Genomic DNA, 25,667 nt, shown 5'->3' with positions numbered 1-25,667 from the left:
TGGGACACACACAGGTAGGGGCACCAGGGGACGTCCCACGGGTTTGACAGGGTCTGTCCCACCAGGCCTTGATGTGGGTGTCCCTGAGCCCTTGCTGGGTCCCCAGCTGGGCCCAGCCAGAGCAGCCCTGGAGCCGGGGGGAACCCGCTGCATTCCTGCTCCCTGGCCGGGTGCTGGGTTACAGGAACCTGTTAAAGTGCTTTTCTTTTTCTCTGGCAGGTCCGAGCAAGTTTGGCACTTACAGTTTACCCTTTGGGCATCAGGGACCAGCGAAGCTGTTTAAAATTAAAAGCATTATTTAATTCACTCTGGGATCAAAGCACGCAGAGAAGGATGATTTTCAAACCAGCAAACCACATATAAGCACGTCTGTCACACCCAAAGGCCCACTCCCCTCACCCTGACCCCGATCCCAAGCAGCCCCTGCTTGCTCCTGCAGACGTCTTGGCATGGTCCCTGCGGCTTGGGCTGCACCCAAGCACCTCTGAAACAGCCTGCTGCATTTGATCTCCTCGGCCCACCTTGTCTCTCACCCCTCACATGTTGGCCAAGAAGAAGTCCATTCCCCACCCTCTCTTGGTGCCTCAACCTCACTTCTCCTCTGAGACCCCATAAACCTGATGCATCCCTTCACACATCTCTGCAGTAACCATGCAATCCAGCATCTGCAACCCCTGATGGGACAACCTGGACTGATGCAGACGTGTTTTACACCAGGCGGGCTGAGCTTCCAGTCCTCTGTCCTCTCCTGGAGGAGGCTTGATCCTTGTAGCAGGTTGCTAAAAGCCTTCCTCCTACTCTGGACTGGAGGCTGGCGAGGCTGTGGTGCCCCAGCCTCCGCACCATCATGCCGGTCCCCTGGGATCCACAGGGAGGGAGCACCCAGAGACTGCAGCCTCTGCCCAGGACCTCAGCAGCCAGCACTCACACTCTCACATTGCCTCGAGCCCAGCTTGACGCGGAAGCAACGCAACCCCTTCCCCATACTTCTGCTCCATCCCCAGCCTGCATCCCACCTCCCATGTCCTGTGTCCTGCACCCAGCATCCTGCATCCCACATCACATCCCACATTCTACATCTCAGATTCACATCAGCAATGAGGACGACACGTAACTGCTCCATCACTGCCCTTTGCCCAAGACCTTCCTTCTTCAGCCGTCCCAGACTCCCCAAGTTGCCTCCATGCTACCTGCTGTCCTGGGCTGCCCAACTACTGTCCCTGGGAAGGGCAATCTTCAGAGGAGGCGTCATCTGTCCCCAAGGGGCTGCACTCGCCAGAACAGGCAGAGAGGGCAGAGGCGTGGTCCTATCCCTGCAGCAAAGAGATGTCCAAAGTCCAGCAAAATCAGAAATCCGGGCTCTGGGCTGAGCAACATGGCTGGACAGACTCTCACCAAGCGTTCCCCATCCACTCCCCACTTCTCACTCAGTGTCCTGCGTTGTGTGGTACTTTATAGCGAGGCAAAATGCCATAGGAAAGCTGGTTATAAAAAGCAAGAGCAATGACTGTGGTGGAGCCCATTTTGGAGCCAGCAAAAGCACCATCTGTTAAGGATTTATTACCATCCCATTTCCTAAAATTACTTTTTAATAACTTATCAAATGAAGGTACATTGAGGAGTGACTAAATAAGTATCAATCACCAGATGGGACGAACATGACTGCCTTGAGCCATCCACAAAGAGCTCCTGTGAGGCTCTGCCTGCTCCCCAGGGCAGAGGCAGTCCCTCGAGCTCCCGGGGGATGGGGGCCACCGGGCACCCCACGAGCCCAGGGACCGTGCTGGCACAGTGGCTGGGCAGGCAGCTCTGCTCCCAGGAGCAAGGCAGGGGGCATGCACCCAGGGGAGCTGACGGCCTCGGAGGAACCTCCAGCTGCAGGGACAGAGCCACAGAATCGTAAACTCACTGAGGTTGGAAAAAGAGCTTTAAGATCATCAAATCCAACTGTATCCATTGAGTATCCAACCATATCCATCCGTATCCAGCCCTAAGTCCATCCAGTCACTGGGGCCATGTGAGATGCTGAAACTACTGGACAAAAATCTCCAAATTTTTAAAGCTGACCAAAACAAACCCAACAGCTCCCTCCGACACCAGCAGAAAAAGCCGGCGATGAACTGTGTGAACTAACTTGTCCCAGATCTCTTCAGACCAGGCTGCAATTTCAACAGACAACCTGGGGCAGCAAAAAAGCACACAGGAGACAGCCAGGTTTCCATAGGAAAAAAACCCTTTTATTTAACAATATATCAGGTTCCATCATGGCTCCATGGAGTTCAGATGCCACAGAGCTGGTTACCGATGCCGATGATATGCTACTGGGCGGGAGAGCCAGGGAGAAGGCAAAAGGAATCAAAAAGAGGAACATGACACCAAGAAAGAAAAGTCTGCAGCGCCGGGGAGCACGGCCGACGGGACCCCGATGCCCAGCACTGCCAGAGCCCTACCGGGAGCCAAGGACAATCAACCAGCGTGGGATTGCTGAGTCCCACTCTGGGATATGCCCCTGAAGCAGCCTGGGGACCAGCCACCCCCCGAGGAGGTCCTGGCACCGAGGGTCCTCATTCCCTCTGTGCCACAGCTGAAGCCCCAGCGTCCCCGTGCACCACCGAGCTGTGAGGTGCCCAAACCGCTCCTGCTGCCCACCAGCGGCAATTCCCAGCCCTTGGCCGAAGTCCCCATCCCACGTGCCCTGCGCCGGCAGCGGGACCAGCTGCATCCGGGCTCCAAGTCCAAATCCACCTCTCAGAGGACGGACAAGAGAAATGCAGCAGCCCGGATGGTCCAGTGGTGCCGGCACCGTAGCAAGGGCAGCCAGGCACGGGGTTGGGGCAGCAGCCCCACGGCTGGTTGATCACGCGATGCTGAGCCGCCCAGGAACGCTGGGACTTTCCCCACCTCGGGATGCGGGACCACGGCGAGGGTGCGGATGCGACACTGTGGGATGTAGATGTGGTCACAGCTCTGAAATGTGGGAGCGTGTGGAGCGGGTGTGCTGGTGCGCAGCACAGCCGGGACGGAGGGAGGGAGGACCAGCCCTGCTCCAGCACCTCCAACCCCCCCAGGGCAGCAGAGGCTGTGGCAGCCCCCACTCACTCCCTGCTGATATAATGCGGATTCTCAGATAACTGCCCGGGCTCCTGTGGGCAACTGAAACTACAAGATGCTCCCAGCTGCCTTCCAGCTGCCCACGGGGAAGTGCCAGGCATGACGGTGACACCAGAGATGGCTTCAGTGGGCACGGCCACCTCCCTGAGGGCAGGGACCCTTGGCACAAAATGTGGGGGCTGCTGGAGAGGAGCGAGCCACCCCGAGCCAGGCACCAAGCAGAGATTGGGCTACGGGGTGCTTGTCATTGGCAACTGGAAAATAGGGATAATGGGCAAAAAGGATCTGCAACAAGAGCAGCTCCACAGGTCTGGAAAAGCGGATCAGGATCTCAGAATGCTGCACCGAGTTATACATCCTGAGGTTTGGGTGCTTTTTTGGTTAAAGATTACAAAAAGGAGATAAATTTGGTGCTCCTTTAGCTCACCCTGTGTTACCAAGTCTCTTGCCCGTGACCAGGCCGGGGCTGAAAGCTCTGCCCAGACCCAGGGCAGCCAGAAACTCACTGGGAATTAGCCAGGTCCAACCCTGTGGCGGGCACAGAGCCGGTGCTCCCGGCCTCGCTCTCTGCTTGGCGCCCGGCAGATCCTGCATTATACTGAGGGCACGGCCCCTACCCTGACCTGACCCCCCCAGGGGCGGCCAAGCCCCTCCACAGCCATTCTGCCCGGTGGCACCTGCACACCAGCACAGCCCCGCGGGGCAGCTCCAGGGCTGAGCACAGTATGACAATGTTTTACACCCGTTCTTGTGGTTTTTTTTCTTTTTTTGTTTTTTTTTTTTTAGTTCTTGTTTGTTTTTCTAAGAAAAAGCAACCAGAAAATAATTCAGAGTTTATACAAAACATCTTTACATTATTTCTTCCAAAAAAGACTAGTATTTACACAAACAAAAGGAGCGGGGAGGTGGGGGGAGGGGGGGGACCAAAAAAAAAACAAAAAAACAAAAAACAAAAACCAACCAAACTTCAATGCTTTCAATGAAAAGAACCAAAGGGACACACTCCATTTCAGGACCCAGCAGACCGAGGTGCTCAGCAAAACCCAAGAGTTCAGATTTCACCCTTTCTTCACATATTTACAAGGTTTCTCAGCTGCCCCCAGCAACAGGAGTGGAGCTGACGGGGCCGCGGAGCTGCAGCCTAGCTGGGGACAGCCACCATGCCGGGGGAGCCACCATGGGAAGCAACCCAGCGCCATCAGTTTGATTCTGGTACAACCCAAGGCCAGACTCTGTCCCTTCTCCTCCAAAACCAAACCAAAACTCAATCATGCCCCAGCTGCCTCCTCCACGCCAGCTGCCGCTCCCCGGGCTGCGGGAAGAATCTCCCGGTTGATAAAGCATCTTCCACCGCCACCGTCACCGCTGCCAGCACCGCCCAGCTGGGGCCGTGCCCATTTTGGGAACTGCAGGTCAGGACTTGGCAGATGGAAAAGGGCACCAGTGAGGGAAAGGGGGATTTTCTTTAAGACAACGTTTCCTGTGATTTTTGAAAGCAGACCCCAGTGCCCGGCAGGGAGCACAGGGTCCCAGCTGGGGTGGCTCCCGGCCCTGCAGCAGCAGCCCAGGGTGGGCACTGCTGGCACAAATGCCGCGGAGAGGGGGCTGAAAGGTGCTGCACAAGGGGGCTGTGGCAGTGGGGGCCGGGGGAGCAGGGACGAGAGCCGGGCAGGGGGTGCACCTGCTGTGACTCTTCTCTCCCAGGGACAGTAGCTGGTTTTGGGCACAGGAAGCCATCCTCGCCTTGGGATGCTGAGGGCGGGAGGAGAGCCTGGGCAGCCTGCTCCTCTCCAGCGCAAACTCCTGCCTTTAAAAAAAAACACAAACAAAAACCAACAATGCGACTCCAAGGGATGCTCCCATCCCACTGAGGACCACAGCCAAACCCCCAGCACAGCACCCGAGCTGCTGGGTTTCACTGTCCCCTGCTCTGCCCCTCCTGCCGCCCCTGCCCACTCCTCATCAAGGCACTTTTGCAGAGCAGCTCTCTCGCTCTTTGGGCACTTCCTAGCGCGGGTTTCGGGGCCCTGGCGACAGGTGAGGACAAACCGGGCCAGGCAGCCCCGTGCCACTGCAAACCTACCGCTGGCAGCACGGCGAGCCACCTTGGCAGAGCAGCACCACCTGCCCCACGCTTGCTCCCTGAGCAAAAGCAGCTACTTCTGAAAGGAAAAGAAAGCGAGGAAGGAGGGGGTGGCCGCCGGCCCCCTGGCTGGGACAGCCTGGGGACAGGCAGGTGGCACGACACCGTCAGCCCCACCACGCTCGCTGGCATCACCTACAGCGCTGGTGGGTCCTCCTGGGAAGAGGGATCTGAGAATGATCCCACCAGAGGAGCACAAGGCTCAACCCCTTCCAGTTTTGGGCAGGAGATGGGCAAGGCAAGGGCAGAGCGAGCCCAGGCTACGCGCCCCCCGGGAGGGGGCACAGCGGGGGGATGTTCCTGTGCCGGGAGCACCGTGGGCAGGGGCAGGCGCTGCTGGGGGCCGGTCCCCAAAGGCAGGTCCCGCAGATGGACACCAGGTTGTCCTGGTAAACCGGGCGGGTGGAGAAAAGCCTTCGGCTCAGCTCCCAGCCCAGCCAAGCCTGGCGCCACGGCCAGCCCGAGGTACGCCTCACCTCCCAGGGGCCTTCCAGCCTGGCACCCCCAGCCCCCCAGCAGGAGCTCTGGGTCAGGAACATTTGTTTTCCAGTTTTCCTTTCCAAGGACTGCCACCCACAGCATCACCAGCCAGGGAATGGGACTGGGGGCTGCCGCTCCCCTCTGCCCTTCCGCCCCCCTCCGCTTCAGTTCCAGCAGGCTCAGCCCCAGCCTGGTGGAACCCCTCAGTAAAGGCTTTTCTCTGCAGTGGGACCCCCTCGGAGGTCGGGAAGAGCTGCCGGGACAAGGCTGCTGCTCCGCATGGGGCAGGAGGAGCACCCGGACTCTCGCGCACTGAATGCTTCAGACATGGTATAGATATAATTTTTTTTCTTTCTTTCTTTTTATAAAGAGACTAAAACAAGAGTCAACAGCTACGAACACAAAAGTTTAAAAGGGCAGCGGCGGGAGCAGCGGGGTCTGCCCCACGGCTGGCGGGCCGGTGTGCTGGAAGGAGGCGGCGGGCCGGAGTCCCGCCCGGAATTCACAAAAATAAAATTGTTACAAAAAATTAAAATAATTATAATAATAATAATAGTAGTAGTAGTAAATCGGGTTTGCCGGCTTCCTCCCTGCACAGTTGTCTGCATCTTGGCACCTAGGCAAAGCATCCTCCTCCTCCCCCCACGGCTGCTCACTCCTCCTTGGACCGCGGCTCCTCACCACGGCCCCAGCGTCGGTCCAGGCTCCGGGACCCAAGTGGCGGCCGATGCGGCGCCAGGCACACGGGCACTTCACGCAAGGACATAGGGGTGACGAAGGGAAATCCCAAAATGAAAAGGGGAAGTGGAGTCTCCAGGTTTGCCGGCGGAGTCCAAGTGAGCACGGAAGGCACGGCACCCACCCCCTGGCCGGCCACAGTCTGGAGAAGAAGAGGAGGATGCTGAAGGCTCACCCTCGAGTCTCGGGATTACAAAAGCTGAGAACTACAAAACTAAATACAAAGGGGAGGATCAGCACACGAGCGTGCGAGCGAGCCATCCGCTCTCCAGCGCCGGACCCTGCTGCTCCCCGCGCCGTGCCGTGGGGTTCGTTTCGCTTCCTCCCTGCCGGCGCCAGACCGCCCGTGGGGAGACCCGGGGGGTGGCTGCCCCCCGCACTCGGCACTCCCGTGCTCCTGCATCGGCGGCTTGCCCAGGCTGCTCCTCACACCTTGTAGTAAATGTTGGCTGGGCTCTGGGGGGGCATCTCCTGGACAATGTAGACGGGGTGCCCGTAGTCCCCGCTCACCTTCTCGTAGTGTGGGCAGTAGTTGTTCTCTGTAGTCCGTAAGGGGATGATGATGTCGCTGGGCTCAGAGCCCGCGTTCCCGCTGCATTTCGGGCTGGCCAAGGTGCTGAGGGACAAGGCTGCAGCTCGCTGCTGCGTGTGCTTCCGGTGCCGCTTGCGGATCTTGATCAGGAGGACGACGAGGAAGATGATGATGAGGATGAAGATGACGCAGCCGGCACCGATCGCGGCAAAGACAGCCACCTTGGAGCTCAAGAAGCCGTCGCTGGGACCTTGGGTCTCCTGGCCGTCCTGGTTGACAGAGCCTGCAAGGCAAGGGGAGGCGGTGTCAGACCCCGGCAGGCAGCCTGCGCCCCTTCTCTGCAGGGGGCTCTGCGCAGCTGGTTCTGTGCTCCATCCACGCACAGATCACATCTGAGGGCAAGCCATCCACTGGAGCCCCTCTCTGCCCCCAAAATCTGGTACAGCACCTTCCCCTGGTGCTGCCTGGGGAGGGGAGCAACCTCTTCACCTCCGAGGGGACAGCAGCATTGCCCCACCTTCCCATCCCAGTTAGACCCACACATTCCATTCAGGCCAGCCCACAGGCACTGGGCAGGAACCCTGGGCACCCACAGAGGAGGGACCGTGCACCCTCTCCCCCACCCTATATTGCTGCTCCCCTTTCCCATCTCCCAGGCAATGGAGCAGAGCGCTGCTTGCGTCCGGGTGATGACCAGCTTGGACCCTGGGAGCCCTCGCTCTCCGCAACAGACCTGGATGCCCTGGTGAAAGTGGGTTCTGATACCCGGAGCCCCGTGATATCCGATTACTGACCCCCGGGCTGGGGCAGCCCCAGCCCCCCAAGGGGAGAGCACTTGGCTGGCCATGCCGGGCGAGAAGAAAGAGCAACTCTTCCCTACATCATCTGATTTCACTTTCCTCTCAGCAGGGTCAGGAACTCAGGAAATCACCTTCAAAGGGCTTTCACACTGGCTCAGCTCAAAAACTCGAGGACCTCACCTCCCCCAAGCCATCTCAGATGTACTCGGAAGAACAGATGGGCAGTGAGGAGGAGGAGGAGAGTGCTGAAACAGCACTTCCCTGCAAAGCTCCTGCCAGGACATACCGGAGCTGGGAAAACAAACCCGAGCTGCTCTGCACCGCAGCCTGGCTGTCTGCACCATGTCCCAAGCAGTCCATAGCCAGAAGGTGCAGGGCTGAGGTGAGGAGATGCTGTGAGCAGCAGGGTTGGCAGGAACAGGCGCAACGCTTACGGGAACCCATCTGGATCCTTGCTCTGGAGCCCCCAGTATCCCCAGCATCCATGTAACAAGCCCAGCTCACAGACGCTCTGCCGGCAGCAGCTGCCTGCCACCCTCCTAACCCTGCAGAGCCCCCATCCCTCTCCTGGGGTGTTGTCCCCAGCGAAACTCACCTGGCTTGCCGGGCTCCTCCACGGCGGGGACCTTGCTGCGTGGGCTCTGCGTGATGATTTTCACGGTGTTGTCGGACTCCTTGCTTGGCCGACTCGTTGTCAGCTGCTCTGGAATTACTGCATTCGGATCTGCAGAGAGGGAAGGGACGGATGAGAAACCTCAATTCATCTTGGACGACAGCAGCTCACCCCTCCGCCTAAAGAACAACTGCCCCCGAAATCCCAGCTGGCCCCCCTCCCGGGGCGCAAGGGAGGTGCAGGAGCAACTGGGGATGCCAGGAGCAGCAGAGCAAGGCTGAGCTACTTCAGGGCTTGTGGGCAGCAGCTTCCCCACCTGACCACCCCCCCCCTCCCCACTTTTATGTTTTCTGAGTTCCCGTGCGCGGGTTGGGGCAAATTTCTTGCACGGGCAGCAGGAGGAAGGGAAGGGAAGGCAGCCTGCCAAGGCTGCAGCACTGCTTCTTCTGTTTATTATAAATATTGGCCTCAAAGTGAAAACACAATAATGAAAAGCAGCCACCAGGAGCTGTGCATCCGAGTCGGGGGCCAAAATGAGCTGGGAGCATTGCTGGGGCTGGGAGGCACGAGGCAGCTGGGGATGGGAGCTGTCGGGGGCCACCTCCAGACTCTGCCACAGCAGCACCATCGGCAGCAATGATGTCTGTCCCTTGGTGTTTGTCCCATCCCCACTGTTGACCAGTGTTCTCCCCACAGCACGGCAGCCACCACTGCTGAGAGCTGCAGGGACCACGCTGAGCCCAAGCACTAATGCCTGCCCAGCTCAAACCCCCCCTCAGGTGCCCAGCAAGTCCCAGGGGCATTTGTTGTGCCAACTCCCCCGCCGATGCACTTGCATGGTTCACGGGTCCCGCACTGCTCTAACTTCCCACCAGGACACAAACCAGGAGGTAACACAGAACAATTACTCCATTTTAATCCAATGCACAAAACATGTGCGAGCATTGGCAAAAGAAAAAAGGGAGGAAAAAAAATATCCAAAAATGAAATTCTGCTGAACTAATCCTGGGGGCCTCCCGGGCTCCCGGGACCAGCTGGCCTGGCCTCAGTTTCTCCAGAACCCAGACCCCTTCCTAACCAAAGCAGGTCAGGGGTCCTGGTTCAGGGGCCGTTTTGCAGGGCGAAGGCGTTTCGGTGCCAGCAGACCCCAGGGCACAGAGGGACTCACCCTGCCCCACTTTCATGACAATCTTCATGGAGCGCGTCTGGCAGACCCCTCCTTCCCGGTTTTCCAGGCCATCCAGCGTCCCATTGGAAGTGGCTGTAAGAAAAGAGGGAACATTAGGCAGGGCTCCTGGGAGCTGCAAGGGCACTGCCGGGCAGGTCCCTGCTGTCCCCAGGCACTACGAGGGACCTGGCAGGAGCTTGGCACCTCTCAACATGGGGGCTCGCTCCTGACCCCCCACTGTAGGCACCTTCTTCATGTCCCAGTCCGGAGCCCACCACAAGCGTTTAATACAGCGAGTTCTCATTTTCTGCACCCTCCAAAGATGTTTGCAGTGGTGAGGATGTGATCCCTCCAGCTTCCCCTTGCTGCCACATCCACACAAGTGAGCCATTCTCCGTGCCTGCACCCGCCTCTCCCCCTTTAATTCCTGGATAATTTCCTTTGCTCCTTGGTGTATAATAGGAACACATGCATATGCACAGTTTAAATTATACATATATAATTACACACTGTGCCTCAGTAAAGAATGTAAACTCAGAGCCCCAATGGGGTTGAGTGGCTTTAATTGCAGGGCAGAAGTCAGTTAAATTCACATTAACTTTTCACTTTAGCCGGCACAGATTTTTAAGTCTTTCAAATCCTGTAGGAGCACAGGGAGTGCACATCTCCCACTGCCACCACGCAGGAAAGACCCCCCACCCACATGCCCGCCAAGGCTCTGCCACAGCAGGGACGGCTCAGGACAGGGCGGGACACACAAGGAAAAAAACCAAAACCAGCAGATTACAGGATTTAGCACCTAAATGGCAGATTCTGTTAAACATACTCAAAAACCTGGCTTCTGACCCCAAAAGAACCCAGGCCACTGGCTGCAGCAAGCTCCCCGATGATGCTGTGGTGAGCAGACAGGTGATGCGCCGGGCACAGGGCGGCTCTGGCACACAGCTGGCTCTTCCCACTCACCAGGGACGGTTCTCAAGCCGGCACCTCCCTCCATCAGGCCAACGCAAATCATCCCAGTGCCCCACTGAATCCAGGCATGGGGATTTATTCACCCAGGGAAGCAACAAAACCTGGGAGGAGCACAGCAATGGCATATGGCATGAGCGGGGCTCAGGAAAGGCGATGCAATGGAGAATCACGAAGCTACAGGGATAATTTTACAGACAAGGCAGTGAAATAAAGCAGGATTTGGCCAGCACAGCGCAGCCAACACCTACCCCAAGCCTCAATGCCAAAACTCAGCCCTGGGTTTCAGGTTGCCTGTGCAGCCCAATTCCTGCCTCCAGCCCGCAAAAACCCTGGGTTTGGGGCAGGCGGGTGACTGGTGGTCAGTGGAGATGAATCCATTAGACCCTGCGGGGTGTTGGGGAGGTGATGGGAAGAGGCCGGGTTACGGTGCAAGGTCTTTCTTTTCCTTCTGCCCTCCCTCTACCACAGCAGGACCCCCGGGGCCTCGATGAGGACTCAGTGCTGGGCTATGCTGGCAAGTGAGCCTGGATCATGCCGGAATGCAGGCTCAGAGTCCATCGGCTCTGTCCAAACGCTTCTGTGCAATCAAGGCTCTCGTGTGAAACACCACCAAATGTTTTACTAATCAGAAAATCATTGGGTCGTTTGCTGAGGTATCACCTCTCCCGTGGCGGGGTTTCGCCTGCCAGCAGCTCCCTGGACGGAGCTAACATCCACGCATCTGGGATTCGCTGGCGGGTGTTTTGACAGGAGCACTGTCAGCACAAATCCCGGTGCAAACGCCTGGGAAAGCAGAGAAACGCCCCTTAACAGCACAAGCTCTGCTTAACCTGAACAGCAGGGGCCTGAGCTCAAACTCCCCATAAAATCACCTCATGGAGCCAACTCCGGCAGAAGGCACAGCAGCCCAGTTCTCCCAGGCCAGAGGCACTGGTTTGGGATTGAAATAAGCCGATACGTCCCAGCTCATGGCCCTGAAGCACTTGCATGAGCAGCTTCCCAGCTTCCTAGCAGCATGCCATGGGGTTGCTCCATCTCAAACAGAATTCACCCATTCACACTGCAACACAGCGCAGCAGGGGAAAACAGAGCAGTCTGTAAAAACCAGCCCCTGCGAGACCTCGTGAGGTCTTATTTTTAAGGTAACAACCTAGTTAGATCAGAACGATTTACAGAGTAAGTATGTCTCAAGTGTGAGGAACCAGGAGATACTGCAACGGTGAAGCACATGGTAGTAACAGGAAAGAGCAGTTTGTCCAAAATGACAACGGAGACATTGCATTCAGATACGACAAAAATATTAAAGGTCCAAAGAGGACAGAGGAATGGCAGCTGGAGTCGCAGGGACGGACAAGAGGATGCAGCTGAGCATCCTTCCTCCCATGCCGCACACAGGACTTTGTTCAAGAAGCCTCTTCTTGTTCTGATCATAATGATGATGAGGGGAGAAAGCAGCTTTGAAAGGGAACAGCATGAAACAGTTATCTGAGGCAACATAAAAAGGGGCAGCTAAAAGGGTAAAACGCTTGCAAAAACCACGGCGATAGTCTCCAGTACAGCCTCTTGAAACAAGGACACACATTGCCACACTCTGTATAGATCCAAAATGGGCCAAAGCAAAGCAAGATACTCCATACAGCTGGTCGGGCTTCCAAAAGTCAAAATCTCATCCAAACGGTTAAAGGAGTACAACTTCAGGTGGGTTTTACATAGACACACAGGACAGACTGATGTGTTGCTAAGCAGCAGGTCCAGAGGTGGGCAGGGGGCTGCGGCCAGCGGGTCCCCACTGACCCATGGGCAGGGGGCTGCGGCGACAGCACTTGCAGGCTTCTCCATCGTCCTCCACTGCAAGGTCAGAGATGGAGAGCTGATCCTCCCGTTCTGTTTCTGGCTTTCACAGCGTAAGATTCACCAGCAGAAGGCCAGACGATTTGGCCGGCACTGCTCAAGCAGAGACGTGCGATCCGGGAGGCACACGGTGAGCGGTGAGATGGGAGCCCGAAGCACCTGCGGTACTTGCTGCTGCACTCACGGGAGGGTGGCAGAGGCACCACTGATCCTCAACGGCGGATGAAATCCAGCATCAACAAATGGATGGTAACGCAGGGAAGAGAAATGTTAAATCCAGAGGCATGACAGTGGGCTGCAGGGAAAGGCGAGAGGCAGCCCTGAGCCTGGGAGGGATGGCTGCAGGGCAGGAGCATGATGCAGAGCTGTAAGATGATGAACAAAGACAGGCAGGGAGCTGGGGATAGCCAAGGGAATAGGACATGGCAGGTCTCGGAACAATGGCCGTGATCTCCACACGCCGTGTTTGCAACGTGTGGTTCCACCACACCAGCGAGGCTCGATCTGGCCAGCCCCAGCAACACAGAGTGTACCGGAGCATTTTCCTGCCCCGCTTCCATTTGGGCGGGACTTAACAGTTTGGCTGCAGGACCAGGAGAGCAAAAGCAGCCTCTGGACAGATGACTTCTACTCAGGCTTAAAGAAAAGGCAGCTCCCAGCCCTGAGCCCTATTAGATGCCTTTGCCTTAATGAAGCATTAAGCCTCAGGCTGCTGAGTGATGAGGACTTAGCATTGATACCATTAACCATGTAATTGCTTGTCAGTTTAGAAGAGATGCTCAGCCTGCACAGAAGCACAGGCAAGACCTCCACGTGCTGGCACAACTCATCCCGGTCTTCAGGCATCAAAGCAGCAGAACACCAAGTCCCAGCCCGGTGACACGCAACCCATCTGGGACAGATGTCCCTGCGGGGAGGAGAGTCCCAAAAACCCCATGTTTCTACCTTCAGCAGTGTGCTGTCCTCGCTGCGTCACACCCTGCCTGCCCACTGCTAGCACTCAGACTGTCACTGCAGCTTTTCTTCCTCCCCTAAAAATAATTCAAATGAGAACTTGGGTTTTGGCAGATGGGAGACTCTGGAAGTAATACCTGGCAGCAGATGAAGGCAAGGGTCTCTTAAATGGTCAGCTCTGGACAGAGCGAGACGTTTGGTTTCTCTTCTGGATTCCCTCTAGCAGGACTCCGTTATGATTTGGGCCCCAAAGCACAATTAAAGTGCTGAGACTGTAGCGAATCCAAGTCTCTTTCCTTTTATTATTCTTAATTACTCTTCCATCTGTGCACCACAGCCCTGCTCCAGACGCAGCCAGGCGCTGCGTGGATGCAGCCTGGACACCCTCCCCACAATCCCCCCTCACCCCCGGACCTGTCCAAGATTCACGTTTCCACCGCAGGGCTTTAGGTGGAGGCAGCAGCATCCCGCCGGCACCCACCGCCGCTCCCTGCCAGGGCTCCGGGTGCCCCCACAGCCTGAGCCCGACCCCGACCCCGACCGACCCTGCCGAGGGGCAGGCGGCGCAGAGCAGCCACAGCTCAGCCAGGACACTCACAACAGGCTCAAAGACCCAGGTAAAGCCCCAGGGATGGCCCTGAAGTTGTGCCTCATGCATCCACGCTGCGCTCAGACACTGCGCCAGCAGACCCTCGCACGAATCCACAACCAGACTCTATTTAAAATGAAAATCTAGCTCACCACCTTCCCTATCCACCAAGTCTTTCAAGTTGTTTTATGCACCCCCAGTACTGAGGGATGGGTGCTGCACTAGTACGAGCACCACGCTGGTATGGGTGGTGTACCAGTATGGGTGCTGCACTGGTGCCCAGCCTCATCCTGGGCATCAGGCTCCTTCCTCCCCCCGTCCTGGCCAGGGCTGGCACTCCGGGGGGACCCATGGAGCCACTTCCAAGTCACCGAGCAGAGGCACCCGCCTGCTGCACCAGACACAGCCACCCTGGGCTTGGTGGCTGCCCCTTCTCCTCCTCTGCGGCTGAGCTGGGAGGCAGCACACAGCCTGTGCTGACGGTATCACCATTATTATTAATATTATTATTATTTCCTTGCTGGGCCCCGCTGAAGGGAGGCGAGCCCGCTGCTCCCCCCACACACACACCACCCCCGAGCCCTTTCCATCAGCTCCGGCACATTCGCTGGGTCAGCTGCCAGAGCAAGGGCAGGGGCTGCGTGGGGGGAGCCGAGCCCCACGCTGTCACGCTGCCAGCGAGGCCAGCAGCAGCCTTCCAGCCCAGAGGCAGCTGCAGCGGGAAGGGGCCCTAAAGCCCCAGAAATGCGTGTGCAAGCCAGCCCAGCCCTGTCCCTTCCTAAACGGCTGCAGGAGGTGCAAGGCTAGGGTTTCACACACCCTCCCGGCTGCTCAAGAGCTGCTCCAGCCTCCCAGTCTGCTACAGAAAGAAAAAACACCCTGCGGGTGCTTGGGGTGCGGGGGCTGCCCCCTCCCCAGCTCATCGCCCCAGCATCAGAGGGCACTGCTGGGCTCACGCAGCCAGCCAGGACCACCAACGCCACAGTGACAACTGGGATTCTTCCGTCCCCCCACAGCTATACTGGACATGCAAAGGAGCCTGGTATTGCGGGCCAGCCTGCAGACAGCCCACACAGCCCCTGGACCTTTCTGCCCATCTCCAGTGGGCACCAGGAGACGACCACCGTGAACAGGGATCCTGCCTGCCTGGCAGCTGCCACCATCCCCTACTCCGTTACCCAAAGAAACCCTTCTGGCAGGAAAAACCTCTGCTCCAGGCTGCTCCATGCACGGCGCTGGCCGCTGCCAAGGGGTGGGAAACACGCAGTGATCCTCAGAGCTGGGGGCAAGCACCACGACCTTCCCGCTCTGACCTTCCAAAGACCCAAACCAAAGTTTCAGAAGCAACACCCTCCCTGTTCACTATCTGGATCCTCCTCTTTGCTCCTCAGGGTTTACTGTCTCAAGGTCCCAAAACCACAAATCACTCAGAGGAATATGTGGGTGTTTGCTAGAAAACAGCCCATCCCAGGGCTGCTGGGGTTTCCAAGCGCCGAGCCCTCCTCACGCCACAGCAATCCGTACCAGGTTCCCTCCGCCTGCAGCATGGCAGCTCTTGAGGTCAAGGAAACAGCACGGCGGGGACACAGAGCTCGTGTCCTCCCCTCCCGCAGGGATGAACAGGGGTCCCGGCACATTGCGCCCACGGAACCGAGTGTTGACCACTGCAGGCTGCTGGAGAAGCAGCAGCAGGACCCACACCAGAGCCCACTGGGCGGTGGCATGCCAAGGTTCACGGCCACACTGTTCCTCTGGCACCGCCATGAAGCCTTCCACCGCTACAGACCGCTTCATGGGCGCAGGCAGATTGCCTCCACAGCCCCCTCCAGCCCACGGCTCCATTTTTGCTGATGGCCTCAAGACCCTGGAGCAGCAGGGAGCTGCGAGCAGAAGTGGCTCTTAGGGCTCAGCCGGCATGGCAGGAGCCGCCGCAGCGCAGCACACTGCCAACCCACCTCCTGCGGGCGCAGCTGCCCAGCCCATCTGCCAGCGTACACCCACGCTGAGCAGGGTGCGGGGCTGGAGGGGCACACGGCAAACCCAGTTACAAAGGTCCCATTTATGGCCGTGGGTTTTGCCAGGGATTTTGGCTCCTTGAAGTGCCACAACCTTCTGGGAAGCCCTGGAGCACCCAAGTGCGGCTGGAGAGGAGGAGGATGCTAACACCCACCAGCACTGCGCGCTCAGTCCTGGAACCGCCTAGCTAAATAAATAGATGTTATATATAAAAACAACATGACTCACCCTGCACGGGGGAGGGAAATGCCAGCGTCCATCCCACAGCCTTGGACTGAGCCCTTCCGTCAAGGGGGAGCAAGCAGCTATGGCCAAGCCCTGGTGGGTCTCCAAGCAAGGCATGAGGAAACAACCTCGTGGTGCCGATTCAGGCTGAATTTACTATAGTATTTATTTTGTGTTGTTGCAAAACCCTACAGATTTTTGCTGCTGAAGGGAGAACCCGGTGTGCTGCTCTGGTCCTCTCCTGCCATCCAGGGCCAAGGCACAGCAGAAGAACCCAGGGCTTCACCTCCATCCTCCCCAAGCATGTGGCAAGGTGGGGACACACGGCGTGACTGCAGAAGACAGACCACTTGTCACACACCCTGGGGAAACCAGACATCCCAGCCCACGCTTGCTGCTCCAGCAAACACACCATCATGTGAAAAATCACCAAGTTCAAACACACTTCTGGAAACAGGACTGAAAATGACAGCACTGGGTCTAGCTGGGATGGAGTTGTCCTTCTCCTGGCCAGGGTCAGCTGCCCAGAAAGATAAATAAAATTATTAAATTAGCCCCATCCCTTGTAAAAAACAGCAGCTACATTTGCGAAGGGCAGGGTCCAGCAGCACCAGCCGAGTTAAAGGAGTGTCAGGAGGGAGGACACCACACACCCACACTCGTCCTCGTGTGCTACAGCCCCACTGCCACACCAAAGCACTGCTTTGGGACTGTCAAGGGTGCTTCCCTGGGGCGACAGAACAAACCTTGAAGCACTACATAGAAAAAAGACACTTTAACACAAGTAATGCTTAAATAAAACCCCTAATTTCTCATTAAAACAGCTTTCTGATGGAAAAAAAATATAGCCAACCCTAATTAGCATCATAATTAAGAGTCACAGCTCCATTGCACTTCTTGGTTACAAGACCACTTCTTGGTTACAAGACCGCTGCTTGCTTGCAAGCCCTTTCGCACCAACGCTGCTGAGACATCCGCGCAGACAAGGTGTGCAAGCTCCCAGTGTCCCCATCCCATGCCGGGGAGCACACACAGCCTCGCTCCCCACACAGCTTGGAGGGGGACCAGGGCGCTCAATAAAGCCTTTGCCTGCAGGTCCACCCACCCCCTTCCAAAAAAAAGAGTGTCAGTGGAAGAGAAAGGTTATTTGCACAGTTTCTGCGGTAGCCCTAAGCAACTGCTTACAGGTCAGAAAAAAAGTGCCATGTAATTCTCCACCTGATGCTCTGCCAGAGTCATTTGTGGGCCCCGCTGGGAGCGGGAGAGGAGGAAAGCACTTACTGCATTTTAACAGGGTGTAAATCTCTTCAGTTAGGTAGCAAAACATCTGCGACCCTGACTGAGGAATCTGTTGTGACAGGGATGGAGAGGGACACGCAGGGGGGCAGTGCCACCCCCCCATCGGCAAGGCCAATGCCAAACACCAGCTCCTCGCATGTGAGATGCGGCACGGAGGTGGGCAGGGGCTGCAGCAACAGCTCAGCCTAGGCTACACCCTCGCTGCCCGGGTGCCGGAATGGAGGCGGCTCAGAGAAAAATCAAAGTTATCAGGGACCAGGGAGGCTGATCCAGGTGCAAATCTTCTGCAAGTTCAAGCTGCCCGAGAGAGCATGGGGAGCCGAGGAGGTGCAGGGCAGTGGGGAGGGACAGGAGCTCGGGGTGTGCTGTGGGACAGCTGGGAGGAAACCCTGCTGCAATTAAAGGTAAGCTTTGCATAAGCATCGGGAATCTGCCGGCAGCAGGGAAGTTCACATTGGTGCAACTCCTGGCTCGGAGTTGCAAATAACCCCACAGCTGGGAACGGAGTCAGCGCAGGCACTGCTCCTGCCAGGGGAGCGGCCGTGCTGCCACGCACCCACCGGTGCAGCACCCGCTCAGGGACTGAGCCCGGCTGGGAGCAGGATCCCCCTCGGCTCACACCCCACAGCAGCGAGCAGGGGCTCGCCGGACACCTCTGCACAGCGGTGCCCACAGCTCCCCGGGCAGCAAGCACGGCAGCACCCACGCTGCCCTAGCCAGAGCTGACACATCGCCCTCGGGTCCCAGCAAGACCCCAGCAGGTGGTCTCAGCCCTCTGCTCCAGGAGGACACCAGCACGCGGACCTAATGATCTCCAGCAACACTCTGACTTACGGGATTTGGACATTTCCAACATATGCTAAATAAAGCCGACTATCCACACGAGGACTTGCCCACTCACTGAGTAAAGGCTGGAGGAAGGGGCCTCTCTGCCCCCCCAGGTCACGGCTGCCCCCCCCTGCAGAGCGGTGAGCAGCCACCCCCAGACCCCACTGCTCCCCGCCAGCCCACCACAGCTGGCTCTCAATTAGCTGTGTTAACACCAACTCCACGCTGCCAGGTGGGATCAAAGAGCACAGTCATTACACAGCAGCAGCAGAAAAACCATCATTCCTAGGGCAAAGAAACTTCAAATGGCAGTAAAACCAATTCTCCCCAGAAAGGCAGGCTCTTAAAGGCGCCGCACGCAACCTGGGCAGCCCTCCCCAGCACAGCCAGCCTGTCGAGTGGCATTCAAAACACCCGTCATGAGAAATCAGGGATGGAGAAGGACTGGGCATTGCAATTCCTTAATGCCAAACCCGCCTGCACCCCGCACGTCTCACAGTCCAAGCGTGGTGATGCTTTTTGGAGCCCCCAGCGTGCTCTTGGTCCCAAGAGGCGGCATCCACCGCCGCGCTGGCACAGCCCAGTGATTGCCCAGCAGCCCAGCTTGCAGCTAAAGCTACACGATGCAGCCTTTCACGCCGGGGCAGAGCTGTGGAGGTGCCTGCAAGCATCTTCCCAGCACCTGGGCAGCAAGAAAGCACCGTAGGTATGGGCACAGCAGAGCACAGCAGGCACCCCAGGGGAAAAGCTCAGGTCTCTACTGGAAGTTTAGTTCAAAGGAAGCCAACTTTTAATCTCTTCCAGCGTTACAGAGGAAGCCCTCGGAGATGACCATCGCTAAAGAGCAGGGTCCCCATGGTCTGTGCACCTGCAGCTCCAGGAGGTTCCCTGGGGTCCCTGTACCCCGCCGTTGCAGAGGTGCTGGGGGAAGCAGGGGCTGGAAGAGGAGGAAGGGGACAGGGGCAGGGGTACAACCATGGTAATGCACCATGAAACCGAACGGACTGTTTTAGCGCTGGCCCCCCACCACAGATGCAAGGGGAGCAACTTTGGGGGGGGACAGGACACAGACGGAGGCACCCTACACCAGCAACGTGGAGAGGCGATGCACGGGTGCCAGCTGGATGTCACCTCCTTGCTGCCATCGCCCAGGCTGCGTGTCACCTCTGCACGTCACCTCAGTTTTCAGGAGCACTGAGGAGTTAAATACGTTTTATTTTCTGCTAATGGGTCGTGTCAGAGTTAAAGAGACGCCCTTGGAAATCATTTCTCCTGGGGAAGAGCATCCTGGGATGCAGGCAGCCCACTCCCCAGCCAGACACAGCCCGGTGGCTGGCTCCCTGCAGCCGGCAGATCCCTTGTCCACGCCGGAGCTGCGGGCAGCTGCCTGCCGGGTGCAGGCAGGGGCCGGGCTGCCCAGCAGCCAGAGAGTTAAGTGGGCACCGGCACCCCTGGCCTCGGTCTTTGTTGCAGGCAGGGCCCCCCTCTCCCTGGCCCAGGAGCTGATCAAAGCGCTGGGTATTTACCTCCTGGCCGGGTGCGGGACACTGGCCCTTTCTGATAGCGCTTTTCATCCCTATTAGAGCCGTGAAAGGCTGAGCTATGAGATCAGCTGCCAGGGGCTGTCCGGGGACAGCGCTGAGCCGAAAAGGTCAGGAGGGAGGAGGAGAAGAGAAAAGAGGCAGAGGCTTAAGGGACAGGGCTCAACAAAATCGCATTTACTGTGGTCACGGTCTTCAGACAAGCCTCCAAGACAAGGAACCGCGTGTTGTCTAAGGGCCATTATTTGGGTTTGACATGTCCAGCGCCCGGGCTTTGAAGTTGGGAGTGGGACACCGTTAAGAGACCCGTTTGTCTACAGCGCAAGCCCGCCGGCTCCCACACAGCATCTCCCACGGGCAGAGGGTCTCATCCACCCTTGGCCACCAGCTCCCAGCAGGACAGGGACAGAAGAGGAAAGCCAGCCCCCAAACCCAAATGGTTACGCCACCAGGATGGCTTTGCTTTGCCCAGGCTTTCTGTGCTGCCGCAGGTATATTGCAAGCTGTTGGGATGAGGATGCGTGCATCCACAGAGCACCAGCCCATTTGGGTGAAGAATGAGGAAGCCGGTTAATTTGGTTTTTATCAGCAGAAGTTCTAGCTCTCATCACAGCATCAAACGGCACTTTTGCTTTCAACTCATCTTCACCAAACAAGTTGTGGGACGGAAGATGAGGAGCACATGAAAGTGGCCACATTCAAATGCAATCAGCAAAGAAAGCCAGCAAAGAGCTGGCGGGCTGACAAACCGCCCTGGGGGGCTGCGCCTGGCCCCTCCCCAGCACGGCACCCATCGGGTATGGGCAGCCAGCACGGCACTCATCAGGGAAGAAGGAACCAGGAGGAAATGATTAAATACCAAGGGCTGCAGAAAAGAAGCTCAAGTGGCTCCGCAGCCACTCTCACACATGCTGGCGTGAGCTAAAGTCTTCCCAAACAGCTATTTCGGAAGCTGGAGAAGCACAGCCAGAAAAGCAAGTATGGCAACATGTCCCAAAGGGAAAAAAAAAAAAAAAAAAAAAGAAGGATGATTCTGGCAGTTGGCAGCACATAGGTGACCCTTTTCTCCACACAGAAGTGCAAGCTGTAGAAAAATGCTGATGCAGGAAGGTCCAGGGACAAAGCCCACATCGCAGAGGCAGCAATGGTTTACAACAAATAATTCTTGCCAGGTTAAGTCTAATTGCATCTAAAAACAGAAATGCAAGACAAGAGGTTTAAAGAAACAGGGTAATATATCTGGTCTCACTGAATCCTGCTGCCAAAAAGCATTAGATTGGATTACGAACATTATTACATCAAAAATGGATTGAAGGGCTTAAAGACTAACAATAAACAGCAAATGTATTAGATTTATGGGGCAAACATCTACCAGGGCCTCGCTTTTACTTCAGCGTTTTCATCAAACGAGGTCTCCTTGCCTTAAACAGGCTCCCAGGAGAGGAGCGGCACTGCGGCCATGGCCAGGGACCCGGCAGAGGGGTGGGCAAGAGATCCCATCTGGAAAACCATCACAGCACTGGCTGGCCAAGGCACTGCCCATCACATCTGCAAACAGCTGCCTGGAAAGGCTTTGCTTGAGGGTCTGCGCTCTCCATGGCACCAGTGCCTCCCAGCCACCAAACCAAACAAACTGGAGACCCATGCCCAGGGATGAAGCCAGCACTGGGCTGAGGAGCAGCTCGTGGCACAGCACAGACAGGGCACGGCCATGCCGCATCCCCAGCTCCTGCGTGGTTGGGAGCGCAGGCAGCTCCTCCTCACGCCGCCCGCCCGCTGCCAGGACATCGGGATTAATGCATCTCTATCTAGGCACCTCATTACCAGAGATAGTAAAACTGGAGCAAGTTCAAAGAGTAGCAGCAAATGCAATTAAGAGCTGGAGTGAATTAGGAGGGGAGGTGGAGAGAGCCAAACCGGCATGGCTGGCTAAGCTGGGGGGCGGGGGGGGGGGGGGGAGCCTGGAGCTGCCCACCAGCATCCCAGAAGCATAGACCATAGACACCAGGGACGGGGGGAAGGCTACTTGAGTGGGACACAGACAACTAAGGAAGCAGAGAGAATCATCAGAAATTGGTAAAAACCAAAGCTGAGGAGAAATGTTGGCACGGTCAGGCTCTCAGAGCTGGGGCAGACGACCTGCAGGCACAAAGCTGGACCCCCAGCCCACCTCTAGGACAGCACCTTCCCAAAACAGTCTTCAGTTTTCATCTTCCCGTTGCCTTTTGCTCCTGCTAGCCCAAAAAGCAATGGGACAAATAATTTTTAAGCACTTGGACACATTCTTCCTTCCCATTTCAGCCATTCACAAGCAACCAGCTTCTCTACCAGTTCTGCAGGGGCAAAGGGAGGAGCGACCACACGCCTGCTGATGAGCCAAAAGCACCTTCTGCCTCGATGAGGACGGTGTGAGCGATCCAGCCCTCCTTGCTGGCCCAGGGAATGGCAGCAGCACTCTCATCCACACACAGCTCTGCAAGTATAAGCCACCCTGGGGTCCCCAACGACCTTTCCAGCAGCCTGCCCGCAGCTTTGTGCTTGGCCAAGAACCCCCAAAAGGACTTTATTTTGGGGCAAAAAGCAAGAATTCATTCCAGGAGCTACCACATCTTGTTCTTTATAAAAAGGCTTAGGAAGAAGCATCACCTTCCCCTGCCCCGCCCTGGGAGAAAAGACGCTTTTAATGAAAGCCTGGGGCTGGCGCGGAGGAGCCCAGTGCAAGGCTTCGGAGAGGACGGGGAGAGGTTACGTTCTCTTTCAAAAGCTTTTTTCATTGTTAAGCCCAGGGCTGGGGCTGTGTCCCTCCATGATAAAAGTGGCCCCAAACAAAGCTTGGCATATCCAAGGCGAAGGCAGGGAGCAGCCCTGAATGGGGAGGGACCCCAGGAAGCCCCCTGGCTCTGGCAGAGAGGCTTTCCAGCCGCCTGGGGAAGGTGGGGGCCAAGCGGCACACGTCCTGCTGCTGCCCTGCTCCCCTCTGCTTCAGCATCGCTTCCCCAGCTTAGGGCCGCCAGCAAATGAAAAAGAAGAAAAAAATCTTTTGTGTGTCACGGCAAAGCTTGGGGAGAGGGAGGGGAAGGGGGGAAAAAAAAAAGGAAAAAAAAAAAAGAAGAAAAAAAAAGACAACACGTGGGTGGTCTGCTCAGGAGACTTTTGACTTTGTTTTTTTGGCTATTTTATTTCTTGGCAGAAAGAGCTCCTGGGGCTACTCAACAGAGGGTACAGCCAGATCACAGGAGCATCCTCAGCCCACCCAGGGGCCAAAGTTCAGCTGGCAGCGGCTGCTGGCTCCCAGCACTGAGGGGGCTCGCATCAAAGCGCAGAGGAGTCAAGAGAAATTAAAGTCAGAAACGGTCCATGGAGGGGGCAGAGGGCACTGCCGGCTGCCGGAGAAAGGAGGGACCCCACAGGGATGCTCTGAGCACCCCACTCACTGTATCTCTACTCCAGCCCTAGTCAGGCTCCAAGATGCTGCAATGGGAGACTAGGATGGGGAAATAAAAAGATAAATGGGATTTTATGGCCATCTCTTGGGAGATCCTCCCGCCTTGGAAAGAAAGCAGGATTGCATTACAAATATAGAAAAAAACTTCTAGATATGGGAGAAGATTCACATTGCTAGTAGCAGAGTCATAAAAAAAAGATTGGGCAAAAATGCAACGCATTTAAAAGCCTCAGCCAAACCTCTGACGGGATGTGCAGCTGAGATTTTGCAAGCTGCGCCATGCCGGCAAGCCAGCACGGCGGAGCTTGCAAAATCCTGGCTGTGCATCCCGTCGGAGCTGCAACGAGCCGGAGCAATAGTGACCCAGGTGTGCTGGCAGCGTTGGACAGGACTGGCACCAGCTCAAAGCCATGGGGGCTCTTGGGGAGCCCCGTTTGTACTCGGCAGCGTGCCGTCAGCCGCTTGTGGAAACGCCACCAAAAGCTACAGGAGGTTGATTTAACTTAAGCAAGAGCTTTCGTGTGAAATGCAAAGCAGCTCCTTAAAACTTGTGCAATTCAGAGCCTGGTAAATCCTCCTGCCTGCTATGCCTGCACCTCCCTGCCGGACTGCGTTGCAACACAATGGACCCCACATTTCTCCACCCCGGCACTTCATTAGGCTCCTGAGCTTGTTTTGGGGAATCTATTTGTCTTTGGAGACTATTTGCAGCCTGAGGGTCCCACAGGATGTAGCTTGGGGGCGTGAGGTGGGACTCTGCTTTCAGCCCTTGTTGCTGCTTGAACTTGACCCCTAAGCACAGAGGAGCCACTGACCGAGTGCTTCAAGATGTTTGCCTGACATACAAAAGGCAGACTCATGGCTGTGCTCTTAGCCCCTTCTCCCCCCTCTTTGCCCACACTGCAGGGAAAGCTTTGCCTCAGCTGAGGGACAGCAGATGGACTGACCTTTTGGGTCCCAGAGCCACCAGGCTGGTACCAGCCACGGCTACTCACGGTGAGGGAGACAGGAGCCTGCCGAGGAGCTATGCCAGGGCTTTTGGCATCCCCAGCCCATCCCTGGGGCACCTGGGCTTGCAGCCAGGGTTTTCCTGCACCCCCGACAGCTGCAAAGCTGGTGACCCCACCTGTGCCCCCCAAGTGACACTGGATAGATGGCCTCAGATCCGGACAGCAAGGATGACCGAGTGATGGCAGCTCTAGAGAGAGACCGGCCCTGTCAAACAGTGACTCAGCCCTGTGCAGCCCGCGGTCTCTGCTGGCACCACCACCATGCCGAGCCGGCTGAGTGGGTTGTTGCACCAGGTCCTCCCCACCATCACCCCTCCTACAGACACGTGGTGCCAGGCGCAGGCAACCAGAAACCCCTGCCAGCCCCTTTGTCACTACCCTGCACTCAGCCACACGCTAAGAAGCACTAAGCAAAGTTTACCACAAGGGAAGCAAGGGTGGGCTCAGGGCTGACCTGCCGGAGCACATCCCGGCTGCTTTCTGTGCACCGGCTTTGCTCAAATCACCACGGCACCGCGCTACAACAGAGCACCTCCTGCCCCCAGCTGCCCACAACATCCTCGCCACCCCTCTGAGGGTGAAGATTTCGGGCTAAAAATACATTGTTTACCGACTGGAAAGCACCAGCTCCCACAGCTCGGCGCTCACCTCCCACGCGGGCAGCTGACCTCTGCACCCAGCCGCCTGCCGGCGAGCCCACGGCATGTGACGGCCAGGGGAGAGATGAGCCGCATGGCCACCGTGCCCTTTGCCGGCTGCTCCGCCGCGGGTTCACACGCGATGTGCTGAGCGAGGCTGAGAAGATGAGCCAGGGAAGCGCGAGCTGGCAGGCACTGCCCAGCCCAGTGCTGCCGAGGGACGGCCGAGCTCCCCGGCGTCCTCCCTCCATCTGCACCGCAGCTGGCACAGGCAGAGGCATCCCTGTGCAATGGTCCCCTGCACACTCGGACCACCGGCTCCAAGAAAATCCAGCCCTCCTTCCCTCTCCACTCCAAAAAGCCACGGTATTCCAAGGAACAAGAGGAACAGGCCAGTATGCAGAATTTTACAGCCATTTAGACCACAGCAAGCACTGAGCACCGCCGGTGGCTTCCCAGGGAGGAGGACGAGCATCTCCTCAGACACCGCTCCTCCTGATCCTGACTGATCCCACCAGGAGCTCCCCAGCTGCAGGGCAAAGCCCTGCAAGAAATGCCCTGCAACACCTCCAGCAAAGACGGCAGCGAAAATGAAGCTCCGGGTGTGATGGTGCTCCAGACACAGGCTGCCCCTCCTTGCCAGGGCGGGGGGCATGCTCCTGCTCCCGCTCCCGGCTGCAGGCAGGGCAGGGGACACAGCACCGCAGCCAGATA

The 25,667-nt window shown here is 57.2% G+C and overlaps 1 protein-coding gene across 1 annotated transcript in view; it reads right to left on the bottom strand.

The window, feature by feature from the left end:
• Positions 1-2,215: 2,215 nt before the first annotated feature.
• The window catches only part of EFNB1 (ephrin B1), a 54,771-nt gene continuing 31,319 nt past the window's right edge, over positions 2,216-25,667 (bottom strand). The window contains exons 3-5 of the mRNA XM_040614593.1: positions 9,586-9,678; positions 8,400-8,528; positions 2,216-7,287 (exon numbers count right to left, since the gene is read on the bottom strand). Coding sequence (XP_040470527.1) covers positions 6,899-7,287; positions 8,400-8,528; positions 9,586-9,678 — 611 coding nt within the window. The 3' untranslated portion in view covers positions 2,216-6,898. The remainder of the gene's footprint in view (positions 7,288-8,399; positions 8,529-9,585; positions 9,679-25,667) is intronic.

Source organism: Falco naumanni, chromosome 14, assembly GCF_017639655.2.
Source record: "Falco naumanni isolate bFalNau1 chromosome 14, bFalNau1.pat, whole genome shotgun sequence".
In the NCBI taxonomy this organism is placed as follows: domain Eukaryota; kingdom Metazoa; phylum Chordata; class Aves; order Falconiformes; family Falconidae; genus Falco; species Falco naumanni.
The sequence above is the reverse complement of the archived record's forward strand: the minus strand, read 5'-3'. Positions and strand labels throughout refer to the sequence as shown.